The sequence below is a fragment of the Budorcas taxicolor genome, chromosome 3, assembly GCF_023091745.1.
Source record: "Budorcas taxicolor isolate Tak-1 chromosome 3, Takin1.1, whole genome shotgun sequence".
Taxonomy (NCBI): Eukaryota; Metazoa; Chordata; class Mammalia; order Artiodactyla; family Bovidae; genus Budorcas; species Budorcas taxicolor.
In genome coordinates, this window is record NC_068912.1 from 60,092,670 (window position 1) to 60,113,398 (window position 20,729).

At 37.0% G+C, this 20,729-nt stretch overlaps 1 protein-coding gene across 1 annotated transcript in view; it reads left to right on the forward strand.

Moving 5' to 3' along the window:
- Positions 1-20,009, forward strand: part of TTLL7 (tubulin tyrosine ligase like 7) — a 108,495-nt gene extending 88,486 nt beyond the window's left edge. The window contains exon 21 of the mRNA XM_052637622.1: positions 19,889-20,009. Within this exon, the coding sequence (XP_052493582.1) occupies positions 19,889-20,009 (121 nt within the window). The remainder of the gene's footprint in view (positions 1-19,888) is intronic.
- Positions 20,010-20,729: the final 720 nt, after the last annotated feature.

Consider the following 20,729-nt stretch of genomic DNA (forward strand, 5'->3'; position numbering starts at 1 on the left):
GTTAGAGCCCAGAAAATGTATACTGGTCAAAGTTTTAGTTGGAAACACAGAGAGAAATGAACATGTCCTTCCAGGTGGCGCTAGTGATAAGGAATCTGTCTGCCAATGCAGGAGACACAAGAGACACAGATTCAATCCCTGGGTCAGAAAGATTCCCTGGAGGAGGGCATGGAAACCTGCTCCAGTATTCTTGCCTGGAGAATTCCATGGATAGAAGGACCTGGTGGACCCAAGTCCATAGGGTCGCCAAGAGTTGGACATGACTGACTGAGCACATCTAATATCAAGCTATTAAAGTCCAAGTTAATGTCACATTAATTTTAAAAAATGGGAAAAGTGGCTACATATTCTTTCCCTTGTATATTGGGAACCTATAGCATTTTGCTTTATATATAGGAGTCAATTAATTTGATATTTATTAATAGATTGACGGAATTCCAGTAAACTCTTCAAAACTCTAAAGGATGATGCCATCAAGGTGTTGCATTCAATATATCAGCAAATCTGGAAGACCCAGCAGTGGCCACAGGACTGGAAAAGGATAATCCTCATCCCAGTTCCCAAGAAGGTACACTAAAGAACGCACTAACCATCAGATAATTGTACTCATCTCCCATGCTAGTGAGGTCATTCTTCAAATCTTGCATGCTAGGCTTCACCATTACATGAACCAAGAAATTCCAGGCATCCAAGCTGGGTTTAGAAAAGGCAAAGGAACCAGAGATCAAATTGCCAACGTTTGCTGGTTCATAGAGAAAGCTAGGAAATTACCAAAAATATCTACCTCTGTTTCATAGACTACACCAATATTAAAAAAAAAACTAAGATCATGACATCCAGCCCAGTTACTTCATGGCAAATAGGGAAAAGGTAGAAGCAGAGATCAATTTCCTCTTCTTGGGCTCTAAAATCATTGTGGATGGTGACTTCATCCATGATGCAGCCATGAAATCAGAAGACGTTTGCTTCTTGGCAGGAAAGTTACAACAAACCTAGAAAGTGTGTTGAAAAGCAGAGACATTACTCTGCCAACAAATGTCCATATGGTCAAGGCTATGGTCTTTCCAGTGGTCATGTATGGTTGTGAGAGCTGTGCTGTAAAGAAGGCGGAGCGCTGAAGGACTGATGCCTTCAATCTATGATGCTGGAGAAGATTCCTGAGAGTCCCTTAGACAGCAAGAAGATCAAACCAATCATCTTAAGGGAAATCAACCCTGAATACTCATTGGAAGGACTGATGCTGACGTTGAAACTCCAGTGTTTTAGTCATCTGATGTGAACAGCTGACTCGTTGGAAAAGTCCCTGATGCTGGGAAAGATTGAAGGCAGAAGGAGAAGAGGGTGTCAAAGAATGAGATGGCTGGACGGCATCACTGATGCAAGGGACATGAACTTGGGCAAACTTTGGGAGATGGTGAGGGGCAGAGAGGCCTGATGCGCTGCTGTCCATGAGGTCACAAAGAGTCAGACATGATTGGGCAACTGAATGACAATAACAACAATAGATTGATACATTTTATTTATAAAGTATACCTAGTAAAGTATAAATTTATATTTATAAGTAAGTATAAGTATAGGGATTCCCTGGTGGCTCAGATGGTAAAGCATCTGCCTGCAATGCGGGAGACCAGGGTTCAATCCCCAGGTCAGGAAGATCCCCTGGAGAAGGAAATGGCAACCCACTCCTGTACTCTTGCCTAGAAAATTCCATGGATGGAGGAGCCTGGTGGGCTATAGTCCATGGGGTTGCAAAGAGTCAGACACACTGAGCAACTTCACTTTCACTTTCACTTTCATAAGTATGCCTAATATAAATAATGAATAGTGTATAGCTAAATATTTCATGAGGAAACATATATTTGACTGATTTATCTGTAAAATTAGAACATAAAGCGTGCATCAGTCAGGTTAATGGACCATCTTTATCTTGGCCACACATCTGCAGGATATTAATATTTCTTAAGAATATATTAAAGGTATATGTGGCTTAAAGGTATATGTAGCACCGGTTACATGGAAGAGAGTGGCCTTCAACCTTGCAGTCTCAGAAAAATAGCAATTTAATAGACACACCAAGAACTTCCCTGATGGTCCAGTGGTTAAGACCCCTCGCTTCCAGTGCAAGGGGCATGGGTTCCATCCCTGGTCAGGGAACTAAAATCCTGCATGCTGTATGGTGTGACCAAAAAAAGAAAAAAAAATAGCCATACCAACTGAGAAGCTGTTTCTCAGAGGTGGACTCATAACTAAGCAAAACTAACTGATATTCACACCTGGATCATTAAATCTACCTCTGTCTCTATATCTGTATGCGTATCTATATCTATATCCATATATCTAGGATACTAGAGTCTTTAGGACCAGCTCAATATTTCACTATAGCTAACCTTATTTCAAAGGCTTTGGGATTGCCAAACAATTTTTAGTCTCAGCATCTCTGTATTTCTATCTTTTATGTACTGAGCCTTCATATAAGCTCATTTTTGTGGCTAAAGTCATGTTTTAAACCTCTGAGTTAGAGCTTCTGCCTTTAGCAGAAGAGCACTAGGTGTTTGGACAAATCCTCCCTCTGATGTTGATAGGAAAAGCTGGACAAAATACCAACAAAACATTTGCTGTGAAAACATCAGAGAGGTAAAACCAGGTACTTTTTAGTACTGAATAGTGCTTTTGACAGACACACGGACCTAAGAGGAAAAAGTAGGAGTTCAGGACCTGTCAAAGATTGGGGCACTGATAAACAGCATAGATTCCTACATGTAATAATATCCAACACATTTTGCAAAGCAAAAGTTGACAGAATTACAGGGGAAAATATACAAATCTACAACAATTGAGGGAGATTTTAATGTATATTTCTCAGAAGAATTAAAAACAAAGAAAATTGTAACAATATGATTAACAGATTTAACTGTCACTTAATAGTGAAGTCAATCACCTCAGAATACAATACAGTAAGCATACCTGAATCTTTTATAAAAATCAACTAGTGGAATGATGAAACATATTCAAAAAATTGAAATCATGCAAAGTATTGTATATCATCACAGGCCTTTCAGTTCAGTTCATTTCAGTCACTCAGTCATGTCCGACTCTTTGCAACCCCATGAATTGCAGCACGCCAGGCCTCCCTGTCCATCACCAACTCCCAGAGTTCACTCAGACTCGCGTCCATCGAGTCAGTGATGCCATCCAGCCATCTCATCCTGGGTCGTCCCCTTCATCTCCTGCCCCCAATCCCTCCCAGCATCAAAGTCTTTTCCAACTCTTCGCATGAGTCAACTCTTCGCATGAGGTGGCCAGAGTACTGGAGTTTCAGCTTTAGCATCATTCCTTCCAAAGAAATCCCAGGGTTGATCTCCTTCAGAATGGACTGGTTGGATCTCCTTGCAGTCTTTAAAAGTAACAAAATCCATCCTTTTTAGAAAGATAAAAAATAAAATCATAATGGATGTAAATGTACTTAGGTAACAAAAATATTAGAAATAAAAACTTGCAGTATGTACATAAATCATTATCACAGGGAGACTTATAGACAACATATTACGGAGGGTAAGGCAAAAATTAAATGATCTATCATCTTGAATGATGACACAATAACATTAAAGTAAACCCAAATACAGAAAAAGTAAATAATAAAAACAATAGCAGAAATTAATAATATAATGAAGCAAACAGAATAAAGATCAACATGGCAAAAGTGGGTTTTTAAAAAGACTAATAAAATTGATCACTGTTGGGACTGATCAAGAATATAAAAGAAACAATTAACATCAAGAATAGAAATAGAGACATAACTACAGATACTACAAATATTAAAAATTAATTGCTGTTAAATTTGGTAATTTACATTAAAAAATTCCTTGAATTAAAAAAATCAAAATCATTCCAAGCATCTTTTCTGACCATAATGCATTAAGATTAGATCTCAATTACAGGAGAAAAACTATTAAAAATTCCAACATATGGAGGTTGAACAACACACTTCTGAATAACCAACAAATCACAGAAGAAATAAAAAAAGAAATCAAAATATGCATAGAAACTAATGAAAATGAAAACACAACAACCCAAAACCTGTGGGACACTATAAAAGCAGTGCTAAGAGGAAAGTTCATAGCAATACAGGCATACCTCAAGAAACAAGAAAAAAGTCAAATAAATAACCTAACTCTACACCTAAACCAACTAGAAAAGGAAGAATTGGAGAACCTCAGAGTTAGCAGAAGGAAAGAAATCTTAAAAATTAGGGCAGAAATAAATGCAAAAGAAACAAAAGAGACCATAGCAAAAATCAACAAAGCCAAAAGCTGGTTCTTTGAATGGACAAATAAAATTGACAAACCATTAGCCAGACTCATCAAGAAACAAAGAGAGAAAAATCAAATCAATAAAATTAGAAATGAAAGTGGAGAGATCACAACAGACAACACAGAAATACAAAGGATCATAAGAAACTACTATCAGCAATTATATGCCAATAAAATGGACAACGTGGAAGAAATGGACGAATTCTTAGAAAAGTACAATTTTCCAAAACTGAACCAGGAAGAAATAGAAAATCTTAACAGACCCATCACAAGCATGGAAATTGAAACTGTAATCAGAAATCTTCCAGCAAACAAAAGCCCAGGTCCAGACAGCTTCACACCTGAATTCTACCAAAAATTTTGAGAAGAGCTAACACCTATCCTACTCAAACTCTTCCAGAAAATTGCAGAGGAAGGTAAACTTCCAAACTCATTCTGTGAGGCCACCATCACCCTAATACCAAAACCTGACAAAGATACTACAAAAAAAGAAAACTATAGGCCAATATCACTGATGAACATAGATGCAAAAATCCTCAACAAAATTCTAGCAATCAGAATCCAACAACACATTAAAAAGATCATACACCATGACCAAGTGGGCTTTATCCCAGGGATGCAAGGATTCTTCAGTATCCACAAATCAATCAATGTAATTCACCACATTAACAAATTGAAAAATAAAAGCCATATGATTATCTCAATAGATGCAGAGAAGGCCTTTGACAAAATTCAACATCCATTTATGATAAAAACTCTCCAGAAAGCAGGAATAGAAGGAACATACCTCAACATAATAAAAGCTATATATGACAAACCCACAGCAAACATTATCCTCAATGGTGAAAAATTGAAAGCATTTCCCCTTAAGTCAGAAACAAGACAAGGGTGCCCACTTTCACCGCTACTATTCAACATAGTTCTGGAAGTTTTGGCCACAGCAGTCAGAGGAGAAAAATAAATAAAAGGAATCCAAATTGGAAAAGAAGAAGTAAAACTCTCACTGTTTGCAGATGACATGATCCTGTACATAGAAAACCCTAAAGACTCCACTGGAAAATTATTAGAGCTAATCAGTGAATATAGCAAAGTTGCAGGATATAAAATCAACACACAGAAATCCCTTGCATTCCTATACACTAATAATGAGAAAGTAGAAAAAGAAATTAAGGAAACAATTCCATTCATCATTGCAACGAAAAGAATAAAATACTTAGGAATATATCTACCTAAAGAAACTAAAGACCTATATATAGAAAACTATAAAACACTGATGAAAGAAATCAAAGAGGACACTAATAGATGGAGAAATATACCATGTTCATGGATTGGAAGAATCAATATAGTGATAATGAGTATACTACCCAAAGCAATTTACAAATTCAACACAATCCCTATCAAGCTACCAGCGAAATTTTTCACAGAGCTAGAACAAATAATTTCACGATTTGTATGGAAATACAAAAAACCTCGAATAGCCAAAGCAATCTTGAGAAAGAAGAATGGAACTGGAGGAATCAACTTGCCTGACTTCAGGCTCTGCTACAAAGCCACAGTCATCAAGACAGTATGGTACTGGCACAAAGACAGAAATGTAGATCAATGGAACAAAATAGAAAGCCCAGAGATCAATCCACACACCTATGGACACCTTATCTTTGACAAAGGAGGCAAGAATATACAATGGAGAAAAGACAATCTCTTTAACAAGTGGTGCTGGGAAAAGTGGTCAACCACTTGTAAAAGAATGAAACTAGATCACTTTCTAACACCGCACACAAAAATAAACTCAAAATGGATTAAAAATCTAAATGTAAGACCAGAAACTATAAAACTCCTAGAGGAGAACATAGGCAAAACACTCTCTGACATAAATCACAGCAGGATCCTCTGTGATCCACCTCCCAGAATTCTGGAAATAAAAGCAAAAATAAACAAATGGGATCGAATTAAAATTAAAAGCTTCTGCACAACAAAGGAAAATATAAGCAAGGTGAAAAGACAGCCTTCTGAATGGGAGAAAATAATAACAAATGAAGCAACTGACAAACAACTAATCTCAAAAATATACAAGCAACTTATGCAGCTCAATTCCAGAAAAATAGGTGACCCAGTCAAAAAATGGGCCAAAGAACTAAATAGACATTTCTCCAAAGAAGACGTATGGATGGCTAACAAACACATGAAAAGATGCTCAACATCACTCATTATTAGAGAAATGCAAATCAAAACCACAATGAGGTACCACTTCACACCAGTCAGAATGTCTGTGATCCAAAAATCTGCAAGCAATAAATGCAGGAGAGGGTGTGGAGAAAAGGGAACCCTCCTACACTGTTCGTGGGAATGCAAACTAGTACAGCCACTATGGAGAACAGTGTGGAGATTCCTTAAAAAACTGGAAATAGAACTACCTTATGACCCAGCAATCCCACTGCTGGGCATACACACTGAGGAAACCAGAATTGAAAGAGACACATGTACCCCAATGTTCATCGCAGCACTGTTTATAATAGCCAGGACATGGAAACAACCTAGATGTCCATCAGCAGATGAATGGATAAGAGAGCTGTGATACATATACACAATGGAGTATTACTCAGCCGTTAAAAACAATACATTTGAATCAGTTCTGATGAGATGGATGAAACTGGAGCTGATTATACAGAGTGAAGAAAGCCAGAAAGAAAAACACCAATACAGTATACTAACACATATATATGGAATTTAGAAAGATGGCAATGATGACCCTGTATGCCAGACAGCAAAAAAGACACAGATCTGTATAGTGGACTTTTGGACTCAGAGGGAGAGGGAGCAGGTGGGATGATTTGGGAGAATGGCATTGAAACATGTATATTATCATGTAAGAATTGAATCGCCAGTCTATGTCCGATGCAGGATACAGCATGCTTGGGGCTTGTGCACGGGGATGACCCAGAGAGATGTTATGGGGAGGGAGGTGGGAGGGGGGTTCATGTTTGGGAACGCATGTACACCCGTGGTGGATTCATGTCAATGTATGGCAAAACCAATACAGAATTGTAAAGTAAAATAAAGTAAAAATTAAAAAAAAAAATTCCTTGAAAAACACATATTACCAAAATGACAGAAGACAATATAGAAGGCTACCAATACCAAAGGCTACCATACCTTTGATGCTAAAATCTGACCAGGATATTATGGCAAAGGATAATGAAAGTTCAGTCTCACTCTTTAACATAGATGCAAAAATCTTACATAAATATTAGCAAAATGAACCCAGAAACCTTAAATAGGATAATGTATCATGACTAACTTTTGTTTATTGAATCTATTTAAAGATACAATAAAATTAAAATGTGATCAGTGTAATTTTACTAGAATAAAAAATCATTAAAAATACACAGACAAGTCATTTGATAGAATTCAATATACATTTTTGCTTTAAAAAATGATTGACAGGTTAAAAACAAAAGGGAAATTCCTTAATCTAATAAAGAGTAACTACAAAACCCCTACAAGCATATACTTAATGGTGAAATGTTGAAGTCTTTTGAGAAGAGAAACAAGACAAGATTACCTATTAACTACAACTTCTGTTCATCATTATACTTGACCTGGCTTAATCAAGGAAGCCAGTCAAGAAAGTAAAAGGTATTGGATTTGAGAGAAAGAAATAAAACTCCTTACTAATGGTTGTGAGGACATTCATAGCATTCATAATCTAAATAACTCAACAGATAAATTACTAAGTAAACCTACCAATTTTGATGAAATCAAAATGTGAATAAAATCAATATTTTTTCTATATCAATAATAAACAGATTAGATAAAATGTCATTTTTAATAGCATCAAAGAATAACCAATACTTCAGAATAAAAAGTAACAAAAACATGTAAGAACCTTATGCAGAAAAATGTAAAAGATGTAAAGTTATGCCTTATATTGATACTGAAATCAATATCAATATGTCATTTCTTCTCAAATAGTTCTTCATATCTATAAATTCAACATATTCCTCACATAAATCCTAACAATTTTTTTGCAAGGTGAAGAATTTGACTAACATTTGTTCTAACATTTATACAAAAAACAAAGGGCCAAGAATAAACAAGACATTCTTGAAATAGTGGGACTGATTTACTACAGTGTGCTCAGAATTATAATAAAGCTATAGTGTTTGAGCGAAAAAGTTGGGTTAAAGCTCAACATTCAGAAATCTAAGATCATGGCATCCAGTCCCATCTCTTCATTGCAAATAGATAGTGAAACAGTGAAAACAGTTTTTTTGGCTCCAAAATCACTGCAGATGGTGATTGCAGCCATGAAATTAAAAGACGCTTACTCCTTGGAAGGAAAGTTATGACCAACCTAGACAGCATATTAAAAAGCAGAGACATTACTTTGCCAACAAAGACCCGTCTAGTCAAGGGTATGGTTTTTCCAGTAGTCATGTATGGATGTGAGAGTGTTGGACTATAAAGAAAGCTGAGGGCAGAAGAATTGATACTTTTGAACTGTGGTGTTGGAGAAGACTCTTGAGAGTCCCTTGGACTGTAAGGAGATCCAACCAGTTCATCCTAAAGGAAGTCAGTCCTGGGTGTTAATTGGAAGGACTGATGTTGAAGCTGAAACTCCAATACTTTGGCCACCTGTTGCGAAGAGCTGACTCATTTGAAAAGACCCTGATGTCGGGAAAGATTGAAGGCAGGAGGAGAAGGGGATGACAGAGGATGAGATGGTTAGATGGCACAGCGACTCAATGGACATGAGTTTGGGTAAACTCCGGGAGCTGGTGATGGGCAGGCAGGCCTGGTGTGCTGTGGTTCATGGAGTCGCAAAGAGTCAGACATGACTGAGCGACTGAACTGAACTTAAGACCGTGCACTTGTACCAAAAGGATAGACAAATAGACCAATAGAAGCATTCAGAAAGGCCATGGACTTCCCTAATAGCTCATTTGGTAAAGAATCTGCCTGCAATGCAGGATAGACTCGGGTTCAATTCCTGTGTTGGGAAGATCCCCTGGAGAAGGAAATGGCAACCCACTCTAGTATTCTTGCCTGGAGAATCCCATGGGCAGAGGAGCCTGGCAGGCTACACTCTATGAAGTTGCAAGAGTTGGACACTACTTGGCGACAAAACCACCACAGAAAGGCCATAAATAGACCCAGGTTTATATAGAGACTTGATTTATGACAAAAGGGGGACACTTAACTTATAACAAATGGGTTAAAATTTTGTTTAAACAAATGGTTCTGGGGCAATTGAGTTTCCAAATAATAATAAAAATAGAAACTTAATTTACCTACACCATATACAAAATCACTTCCAAATTATTGAGTACACAGATGTGAAAGGCAAAAGTAAAGATTTTTGGAAGAAAATATAGACTTTTCATGACCTTTAAGTATGCAAAGAGTGTAAAATATCAGGCCAAGAAAGTACAGATTATAAATGAAAAGATAAACTTTACTATATTAAAATTAAGAATATATGTTTATTAGCAGACTCCATTAAGATGAAAGAGCAAGCCTCAGAATGAAAGTTGATATTTGCAACCTGTTTAACCTACAAAAGATTGTTGTACAGACTGTGTAAGAACTCCTACAGATTTCTAAGAAGAAAATAGGACACTCCATGGAAAAATGGGGAAGATACTTGAAGAGGCATTTTTAAAAGCAGTAAGTATTTGAAGTGTTCAAGCTCATACTCAGGGAGACGTGAAACCCATCTTTCAGACCATGAGTTGATGAGAATGTAGAGTAATGGAAACTCTCTCACACTGCTGATAATAATGAACATCATTACCTTTAAAAAAGTTTGGATAACCCACTAAAGTTTAGCATTTTCTCATTTATTTTATTCCTAATGATTCTAAGCAGAATGTATGCCCATGTGCATCAAGACCATTATAGAATTATCACAGTAGCATTTACTTATAATGGCTAGAAATTAGAAATACCTAAAATGTCCTGGGTGTTCATTGGAAGGACTGATGGTGAAGCTGAAACTCCAGTACTTTGGCCACCTCATGTGAAGAGTTGACTCACTGGAAAAGACCCTGATGCTGGGAGGGATTGGGGGCAGGAGGAGAAGGGGACAACAGAGGATGAGATGGCTGGATGGCATCACCGACTCGATGGACATGAGTTTGAGTGAACTCTGGGAGTAGGTGTTGGACAGGCAGGCCTGGCGTTCTGTGATTCATGGGGTCACAAAGAGTCGAACATGACTGAGCGACTGAATTGAACTGAACTGAAAATGTCTATTCACGGAAGAATGGACATTTTTGTAATGTCCACTCAATGGAATATTTTACAGCATTGAAAATGAACAAACTGCATGCATACACAGCAATATGGAAGAATCTCAAACAGAAATTGAGCAAAAGAAGCCAGAGGCAAAGGACTACATACATCATTTCATTTATATTTAAATTAAAAAAAAAACTGAATTATAGTATTACAGAATATGTACTTCCTGTTTGCCGTAGATGGCAAACAGGAGGAAGTAATTGCCACTGAAGTTTGGATAGTTCAGTCACTCAGTCGTGTCCAACTCTTTGTGACCCCCATGGACTGCAGCATGCCAGGCTTCCATGTCCATCACCAACTCCCAGAGCTTGCTCAAACTCAATTTCCATTGAGTCGGTGATGCATCGAACCGTCTCATCTTCTGTCATCCCCTTCTCCTCTTGCCTTCAGTCTTTCCCAGCATCAGGGTCTTGTCCAATAAGTCAGTTCTTTGCATCAGTTGGCCAAAGTATTGGGCCATCATCTTCAGCAACAGTCCTTCCAATGAATATTCAGGTTGATTTCCTTTAAGATTGACTGGTTGGATCTCCTTGCAGTCCAAGGGACTCTCAAGAGTCTTCTCCAACACTGCAGTTCAAAAGCATCAAATCTTCGGGGCTTAGATTTCTTTATGGTCCAACTCAAATCCATATATAACTCCTGGAAAAACCATAGCTGTAACTGGATGGACCTTTGTTGACAAAGTAATATCTCTGCTTTTTAATATGCTGTCTAGGTTTTTCATAGCTTTTCTTCCAAGGAGCAGTGAGTGAATGAGTGAAAGTAACTCAGTCATGTCTGACTCTTTGTGAACCCATGGACTGTCCATGGAATTCTCCAGGCCAGAATACTGGAGTGAGTAGCCTTTCCTTTCTCTGGGGGATCTTCCCAACCCAGGGATCGAACCTAGGGCTCCCACATTGCAGGCAGATTCTTTACCAGCTGAGCCACAAGGGACACCCAAGAACACTGGAGTAGATAGTCTATCCCTTCCCTGAGCTATCAGGGAAGCCCTCCAAGGAGCAAGCGCCTTTAATTTCATGGCTGCAGTCACCACCAGCAGTGGTTTTGGAGCCCCAGAAAATAAAGTTTGTCACTCTTTCCATTGTTTCCCCATCTAGTTGCCATGAAGTGATGGGACCAGATGCCATGATCTTTGTTTTTTGAATGTTGAATTTTAAACCAGCTTTTTCACACTCCTCTTTCACTTTAATCAAGAGGCTCTTTAGTTCTTTGCTTTCTGCCATAAGGATGGTGTCATCTGCATATCTGAGGTTATTGATATTTCTCCCGACAATCTTGATTCCAGCTTGTGCTTCATCCAGTCCAGCATGTTGCATGATGTACTTTTCATATAAGTTAAATAAGCAGGGTGACAGTATACAGCCCTGACATACTCCTTTCCAAATTTAGAACCAGTCTGTTGTTCCATGTCTGGTTCTAACTGTTGCTTCTTGACTTGCATACAGATCTTAGGAGGCAGGTATGGTGGTCTGGTATTCCCATCTCCTGAAGAATTTTCCACAGTTTGTTGTCATTGACACAGTCAAAGGCTTTGGCATAGTCAATAAAGCAGATGTAGACGTTTTTCGGGAATTCTCTTGTTTTTTCTATGACCCAACAGATGTTGGCAGTTTGATCTCTGGTTCCTCTGCCTTTTCTAAATCCAGCTTGAACATCTGGAAGTTCTTGGTTTACATACTGTTGAATCCTAGCTTGGAAAATTTTGAGCATTACTCTGCCAGCATGTGAGATGAGTGCAACTGTGCGGTAGTTTGAACATTCTTTGGCATTGCCTTTTTTTGGGATTGGAATGAAAGCTGACCTTTTCCAGTCCTGTGACCACAACTGAGTTTTCCAAATTTGCTGGCCTATTGAGTGCAACACTTTCACAGCATCATCTTTTAGGATTTGAAATAGTACAGCTGGAATTCCATCACCTCCCCTAGCTTTGTGATGCTTCCTATGGTCCACTTGACTTCACAGTTCAGGATGTCTGCCTCTAGGTGAGTGATCACACCATCATGGCTATTCAGAAGTCTGGATAGTGGGTAAGTTTATGGGGCAGCAGTATGTGGTTCTGGGGTGCTAAGAATATTCAGTCATTTAACCTGGGTAGCAGTTATATGAGTGATCACTTTATAATATTCATTTACTAGATGTTTATTTTATGTACTTTTTGATTGAAAAGTTTTAAAAATTAAGTTATATACATGATACTATTTTAATCTTAAGATAGCTTGGCACATCTATCTTAAAACAGGCATGGTCTTGCTAAAGAGGCTGATGTTGAGTGAGTACTCAGTTGTTCAGTTATGTTCAACTCTTTGCAACACCATGTACTGTAGCCCACTAGGCTCCTCCATCCATGGAATTTTCTCGATAAGAATACTGGAGTGTGTTGCCATTTCCTTCTCCTGGGAATCTTCCTGACCCAGGGATTGAACCTGTGCCCCTTGCATCTCCTGTCTTGGCAGGCGGACTCTTTACCACTTTGCTACCTGGGAAGCAAGGCTGATGTTAGTAACACATAAATAATAATATTTCACCCATATGCACTATTCCATTTGGTCCATACTCTGTAAGACAGGCATGGCAGAAACTATTGGATTCTTTTCACCAGTGAGAAAACTGAGGCCCAAAGAAGTGAAATGGCTCATCCAAATCCATGTTGTTAGCAAATGACGAGAGGTGGGATTTGCAGTTAAAACCACAGTACAATGTTCTGGGTGTTGTATTTAAAATACAAAATAATAAGTGTTGGTAAGTATATTGAGAATTTAGTACTGGTTCAGAATGTAAAATGGTATGAGTGCTGTAGAAAACAGTGGCAGTTCCTTAAAAAGTTAAATATAAAATTACCATGAAAAGTTTGAAAGTATTAGTCACTCAGTTGTGTCTTACTCTTTGTGACCCCATGGACTGTAGCCTACCGGGATCCTCTGTCCATGGAATTCTCCATGCAAGAATACTGGAATGGGTAGCCATTCCATATGACCCAGCATTTCCCCTCCTAGGTACACACCGCAAAGAACTGAAAACAAGGACTCAAACCAATACTTATACACCAATGTTCATAGCAACTTTATTCACAATAGTCAGATGGTGACAGCCACCCAAATGTCCATCAACAGAGGAATGGATAAATAGAATGTGATCTGTTTACATGTACATCACTACTCTTTGCCCTTTTCGGCTGTGTACTCAGTTCTGCCTGACTCTTTGTGCTGTGCTGTGCTTAGTCACTCAAGTCGTGTTTGACTCTTTGCGATCCCAAGTACTACAGCTAAGCTCATCTGTCCATGGAATTTTCCAGGCAAGAATACTGGAGTAAATTGTCATTTCTTTCTCCAGAGTATCTTCCTGACCCAGGGACTGAACTTGCATCTCCTGCATTGGCAGATTGATTCTTTTATCACTGAGCTACTTGCATGTATTATTATTATGCCTATGTAAAATTGTAAATATAAATATAGTATTATATAAAATTTATAAATATAAAATATTATTATATGTTAAAAGGTTATACTTAGTATAAAAATATATACTATGTATAAAAATATAAAAGTGTAAAAATATTATACTATGTAAAAAGGAATGAAATTCTGATACATGTTATAGCATAGATGCACCTTGAAAGCATGTTAAGTTAAATAAGCCAAATATAAAAGGACAAACATGGTATGATTCCAATTATGTGCAGAATCTAGAATGAATTCATTGAGACAGAAAGCAGAATAGAGGTTACCAGGGACTGGGAGGAGGAGGAAATGGGAATTTAGTGCTTAATGGGTACAGAGTTTCTGCTTCACATGAAAAGATCTGGAACCAGGTTATAGTTTTGGTTACACAACCATTTTACACAGCCAATATTACACAGTGTGAATATATTTACACTGAACATGAATACCTAAAAATCATAAGGAATTTCATGTTACATATTTATTTTACCACAATCAAAATAGTTAAAAAGAACACAGCTTAAATAAAGTGATAAAATTTATTTACCCTGTGTTCCCCAAACCAGGAAGCTGAGTTTACTCTGGGGGGGTGGCTATGGTTAGGGGTCCTGGATCTTTCTCCAGGAAAATCTCAGAGGTGTGTGTATTTTAAGTTTCAAGGCTAATTAACTTAACAGTCTTGACATTCTTCATGTTCTAGAGATTCTCCATGGTCAGCAGTGAATTGGTATATGACAAACCAAACAATTCTATGTCAAATAGGAAGTTCAGTTCAGTTCAGTTGCTCGGTTGTGTCCGACTTTTTATGACCCCATGAATTGCAGCACGCCAGGCCTCCCTGTCCATCACCAACTCCTGGAGTTCACTAAAACTCACGTCCATTGAGTCGGTGATGCCACCAGCCATCTTATCCTCTATCGTCCCCTTCTCCTCCTGCCCCCAATCCCTCCCAGTATCAGAGTCTTTTCCAATGAGTCAACTCTTTGCATGAGGTGGCCAAAGTACTGGAGTTTCAGCTTTAGCATCATTCCTTCCAAAGAATACCCAGGACTGATCTCATTCAGAATGGGCTGGTTGGATCTCCTTGCAGTCCAAGGGACTCTCAGGAGTCTTCTCCAACACCACAGTTCAAAAGCATCAATTCTTCGGCACACAGCTTTCTTCATATCCAACTCTCACATCCATATATGACTACTGGAAAAACCATAGCCTTGACTAGACGGACCTTTGTTGGCAAAGTAATGTCTCTGCTTTTGAATATGCTATCTAGGTTGGTCATAACTTTTCTTCCAAGGAGTAAGCTTCTTTTAATTTCATGGCTGCAGTCACCATCTGCAGTGATTTTGGAGCCCCCAAAAAATAAAGTCTGACACTGTTTCCACTCTTTCCCATCTATTTCCCATGAAATGATGGGACTAGATGCCATAATCTTTGTTTTCTGAATGTTGAGCTTTAAGCCAACTTTTTCACTTTCCTCTTTCACGTTCATCAAGAGGCTTTTCAGTTCCTCTTCACTTTCTGCCATAAGGGTGGTGTCATCTGCATAATCTGAGGTTATTGGTATTTTTCCTGGCAATCTTGATTCCAGCTTGTGCTTCTTCCAGTCCAGCGTTTCTCATGATGTACTCTGCATATAAGTTAAATAAGCAGGGTGACAATATACAGCCTTGACATACTCCTTTTCCTATTTGGAACCAGTCTGTTGTTCAATGTCCAGTTCTAACTGTTGCTTCCTGACCTGCATATAGGTTTCTCAAGAGGCAGGTCAAGTGGTCTGGTATTTTCATCTCTTTCAGAATTTTCCACAGTTTATTGTGATCCACCCAGTGAAAGATTTGGCACAATCAATAAAGCAGAAATAGATGTTTTTCTGGAACTCTCTTGCTTTTTTGATGATCCAGAGGATGTTGACAATTTGATCTCTGGTTCCTCTGCCTTTTCTAAAACCAGCTTGAACATCTGGAAGTTCATGGTTCGCGTATTGCCAAAGCCTGGTTTGGAGAATTTTGAGCATTACTTTACTAGCGTGTGAGATGAGTGCAATTGTGCAGTAGTTTGAGCGTTCTTTGGCATTGCCTTTCTTTGGGATTGGAATGAAAACTGACCTTTTCCAGTCCTGTGGCCACTGCTGAGTTTTCCAAATTTGCTGGCATATTGAGTGCAGCACTTTGACAGCATCATCTTTCAGGATTTGAAAGAGCTCAACTGGAATTCCATCACCTCCACTAGCTTTGTTTGTAGTGATGCTTTCTAAGGCCCACTTGACTTCACATTCCAGGATGTCTGGCTGTAGGTGAGTGATCACACCATCATGATTATATTGGTCGTGAGGATCTTTTTTGTACAGTTCTGTGCATTCTTGCCACCTCTTCTTAATATCTTCTGCTTCTGTTAGGTCCATACCATTTCTGTCCTTTATCGAGCCCGTCTTTGCATGAAATGTTCCCTTGGTATCTCTAATTTTCTTAAAGTGATCTCTAGTCTTTCCCATTCTGTTGTTTTCCTCTATTTCTTTGCATTGATCGCTGAGGAAGGCTTTCTTATCTCTTCTTGCTATTCTTTGGAACTCTGCATTCAGATGATTATACCTTTCCTTTTCTCCTTTGCTTTTTGTTTCTCTTCTTTTCACAGCTATTTGTAAGTCCTCCCCAGACAGCCATTTTGCTTTTTTGCATTTCTTTTCCATGGGGATGGTCTCGATCCCTGTCTCCTGTACAATGTCATGAACCTCTGTCCATAGTTCATCAGGCACTCCATCTATCAGATCTAGTCCCTTAAATCTATTTCCCACTTCCACTGTATAATTATCAGGGATTTGATTTAGGTCATACCTGAATGGTCTAGTGGTTTTCCCTACTTTCTTCAATTTAAGTCTGAATTTGGCAATAAGGAGTTCATGATCTGAGCCACAGTCAGCTCCTGGTCTTGTTTTAGATAAATGCATAGTTTACATTTATATGATGGATATGTGAAGATGTGTATACCTCATCTTAGAATTGAGGAATAAGGGTATGTGTATGAAACAAAGAGGATAGTTTGTGTTATTTCTTCTTGGAATGAGTTAGCTACAAGTTAGCTATATTTGTACTTCGAGAGTAAGCTAAATAGAAATAAAGCTGGAGACTTCAGATGTTTTTGTGCTTTAACAGACACTCTTTAGATACTATCTATAAATCCACTTTCTAGAGATTCTTCTTGCTAAAAAATCAAATTGTTATTTAACTTCATTGCAGAGAAAATTTAAAAATAATCTTTGATATTCAGCTAGTGTGGGCTCTCCCAAGAGATCTTAATGGAGATATTAAGGCAAATAATCCATAGTGTTTCACTGTAATCCTTTAAAATATCGCACAGCCCTTGCTTTAGGGAAGCAAAGTGTTTCTTACAATGTAATTTTATATGCTTTTTTACATTCATACTGAATTTCTTTTCCTTTTTACGTCTTTAGTTTCATTTTAGCCTTCTCTGCTTCTATTAAAAAGTTTAGTTTTGTGGATAATATTTTTCTACTTTCTAAGTTTGTATACTTCATATTTCTGAAAAATAAATGCAATCATTGTATTTGTCAGTTTTAAAATTGGAATTCATACACAGAAATGGCAATATAGTATTTTGGGGGAGTGATAGTTCTGGAGTGAGACCAAATGGATCTGAATCTTGGCTCTAGTCATTTTGTGACTGTGGGCAAGGCATTTAACGCCTGTACACTTTGGTGTATTCATCTATAAAATGGAGCTGATAATAATATATACCATAGAGAATCATTAAAAATAATATTTTTAAAGCAAGTATAATGGTGCTGGCACAGACACACACACACAAATTCTTTTTAAACACAAAATAGTGTTAAATAAAATAGTATAAGTTCACTGTAACCCTGGACTTTGTACTTTTATTTTTTCACCTGTGTAAATGGAAATCTTTAGCTCAGAAGGCAATGTGAATGTTATTGTAATGCCAATAATAACTTTTGTTTGGAGATTCTTTAAAAGAAAGTTGGTAAAAGTTACTGTTTAATATAATTATTACCAATGTAACCAGGATGTAACCAATTTTCAGTAGGAGAGAGAATAACTCTCAAGTAGTATGGAATAGTGGCTTTTGGTGAACACCTTAGTTTCCTTTGCACCTTTGCCTTAGATCGGAAGGGCAGCCTGTTTCTTACAGAATATATCAGATCAGTCATCATGAAACACTAGCTCTTGACATAATAATTAATTCATATGAATTACCCAAGTGATATTAAGAAAATGATTTATATAATCTATGATGTGAGAAATCAATTGTTTCATTATTCATCACCCATTGTGCAGTTTTGATTTAATTTAGTTTGTTGTAGATTATTTTACTGCTCTATTAACATAATGATTTGAGCAATTATTTATAGTTTGTGATATTAAGTAAGAGATTTAGGGGATATTATCAGATAATTCACGATGGAATGATGTCTATGAATATTATGTGGAATTCTGCCATTTTAATCTGAGTACTGTATGCAGTTCTATCATAATGAATTCGTATTCTTCTACAAAATTCATGTGACAACAACATAAATGTAATTGTCCATTGACACAGAAGTTAGTACCAGTATTATTTAATAAAGAACTGGTAGCTAATAATATCTTTGGTCCTCAGTTTCTTCATTTGTCTTTGGAAGTATGATACTGTGGCTGGAAGATTCTGCAGTCACATGAAGAAAATAAATGATTTGATCTCTACCTTTGTTTCTTTTTAAGACTTATTATCAATCTCCTTCTGTTGTTACTTCTTCTTTTAGAAATTTTTTATAAATATCTTTGTCCTGACTTTCTAGCATGTCCTCGTCATCATCTGGACTTAGGCTTTTAATAGGGATACGTGTGTTTGCTCATGTCGGTTTCCTTAATCATTTCTCTCTCAACATATAGATTGGAATGGCCTAATGCCAATCAAAGGCTTTCCAAAGGAATAAGATTATACAGGCACACATTCTTATTTGCAACTCCTAAATCTCAAAGCTCTGAAAACTCAGACTAATAGAAATAAAAATAACCCATTTATTGGCACATCTGAATTGACACAAAGTTGTTTATATAGTCTGTTTCCCATTTATGGTGAATATTTCTGCATTTTATTACAGAAATATTAATGGTTTGCACAATGCTGCCCTAAGACTCTGATGAAGATGTTGCATTATGTATAGTCTATACACCATATTGTCCTAAAATCTGGAAAATTCATATATTCTGAAATACATTTGGGTGCAAAGGTTGCATGCAACCTGTAATCATGATTGTTTTTGGTATTCGGTAATCTAAGCACCCAGTAGTCTAGGAGTATAAAATTTACAATTTAGTTATACATTTTAATCTTTAACTTTTCTTTCAGATTAACTACAGTCATAATACATCAATGATATATTATGAAATTAAATGGTTTCAACATCCTTGAAATAATTATTTTAATGTGGTTAGCTAAATTCTCATGTTACATGATGTTACATGATATTTTTAAGAAATACTTGACTGGCTATACATATTATTTACAGAGATTACTAATGAATTCCAAATTAACATGAGTGATGTAAACAGTTTCCTAGCTTGTGAGTTCATGGCTGTTTATGGGATATCTTGGGATACTAAGACCACATTTTGCATATATATTCAGCTCTTTGAGTGAGGCTGTATGACCCTTTCCTACCTCCCCTCCTCAAGAGAGGAAATCTTTTTATGTGGATTGCATTGTTATAGTGCCATTTCTCATGTAAGATGTACAAATTATTAACCACATAACACTTTAGTGGGAGATATTAATGTTAATTTGTTTGTAAAAGTCTAATTTTTAAACTATTACTTTTAGGTATTTACTACCAGGAAGTACACAATTCTTCATGAGAACACCAAACTACAACTTGAAATACAGTTCACCTGGAATGGCTCGCTCCAATGTTTTGTTTACATCTCGATATGGCCATTTGTGAAACAGAAGGGAAGATCGCCATGGGTTATGCATAATAGCAATTCATTTTTTTCCCAATTTAACATTGAAAAGACAGTGACCATTGACTACTGTTTTATGTATATATGATATATATGTGTGTGGAAAATATGTACACACATGCACTCAAATAACACATATATTTAATATAATATATGAAAGAAAAAATAGCAGGAAACTGGATATGTAATAAACCATGTTAAAATTGTTTACACAAATATGTGAATGTCTAGAATTTGCTAGGTTTATAATTAATACCTTCCTACTAGAAATGTTATTTTTGCTGCAGAGTATATAAAACAGAATTGATCTTGAGGATCCCATTACAATGTTATTTTCTAGATAATACTTTTGACTTAAAAAGAATTAACAGTATATTACTTTATTAATTCTCTTATATATATATCTAGTAGCCATTTAAAATGAAAACAAAAATTAGAAGCTTGGTGTTGCTTGATGATAGGATTAAGTATAAAATGGGTGTGTCATTACTATAGCACACAGTAGCATGCTATTAATATAAAAATCCCACCTGGATTCTCCAATATTTGTATTCCTCAGTGTGGTAATCTAGCTACTTGTGAAAATGATAATGTAAATTTTCAGTAAGGCTCTAGTAAGATCACAATAACTATCTAAAATGGAAGACAATCCAGTGGGTTAAAAATTAAACTTACTAGCTTATATTTTTATTTTTTATTGA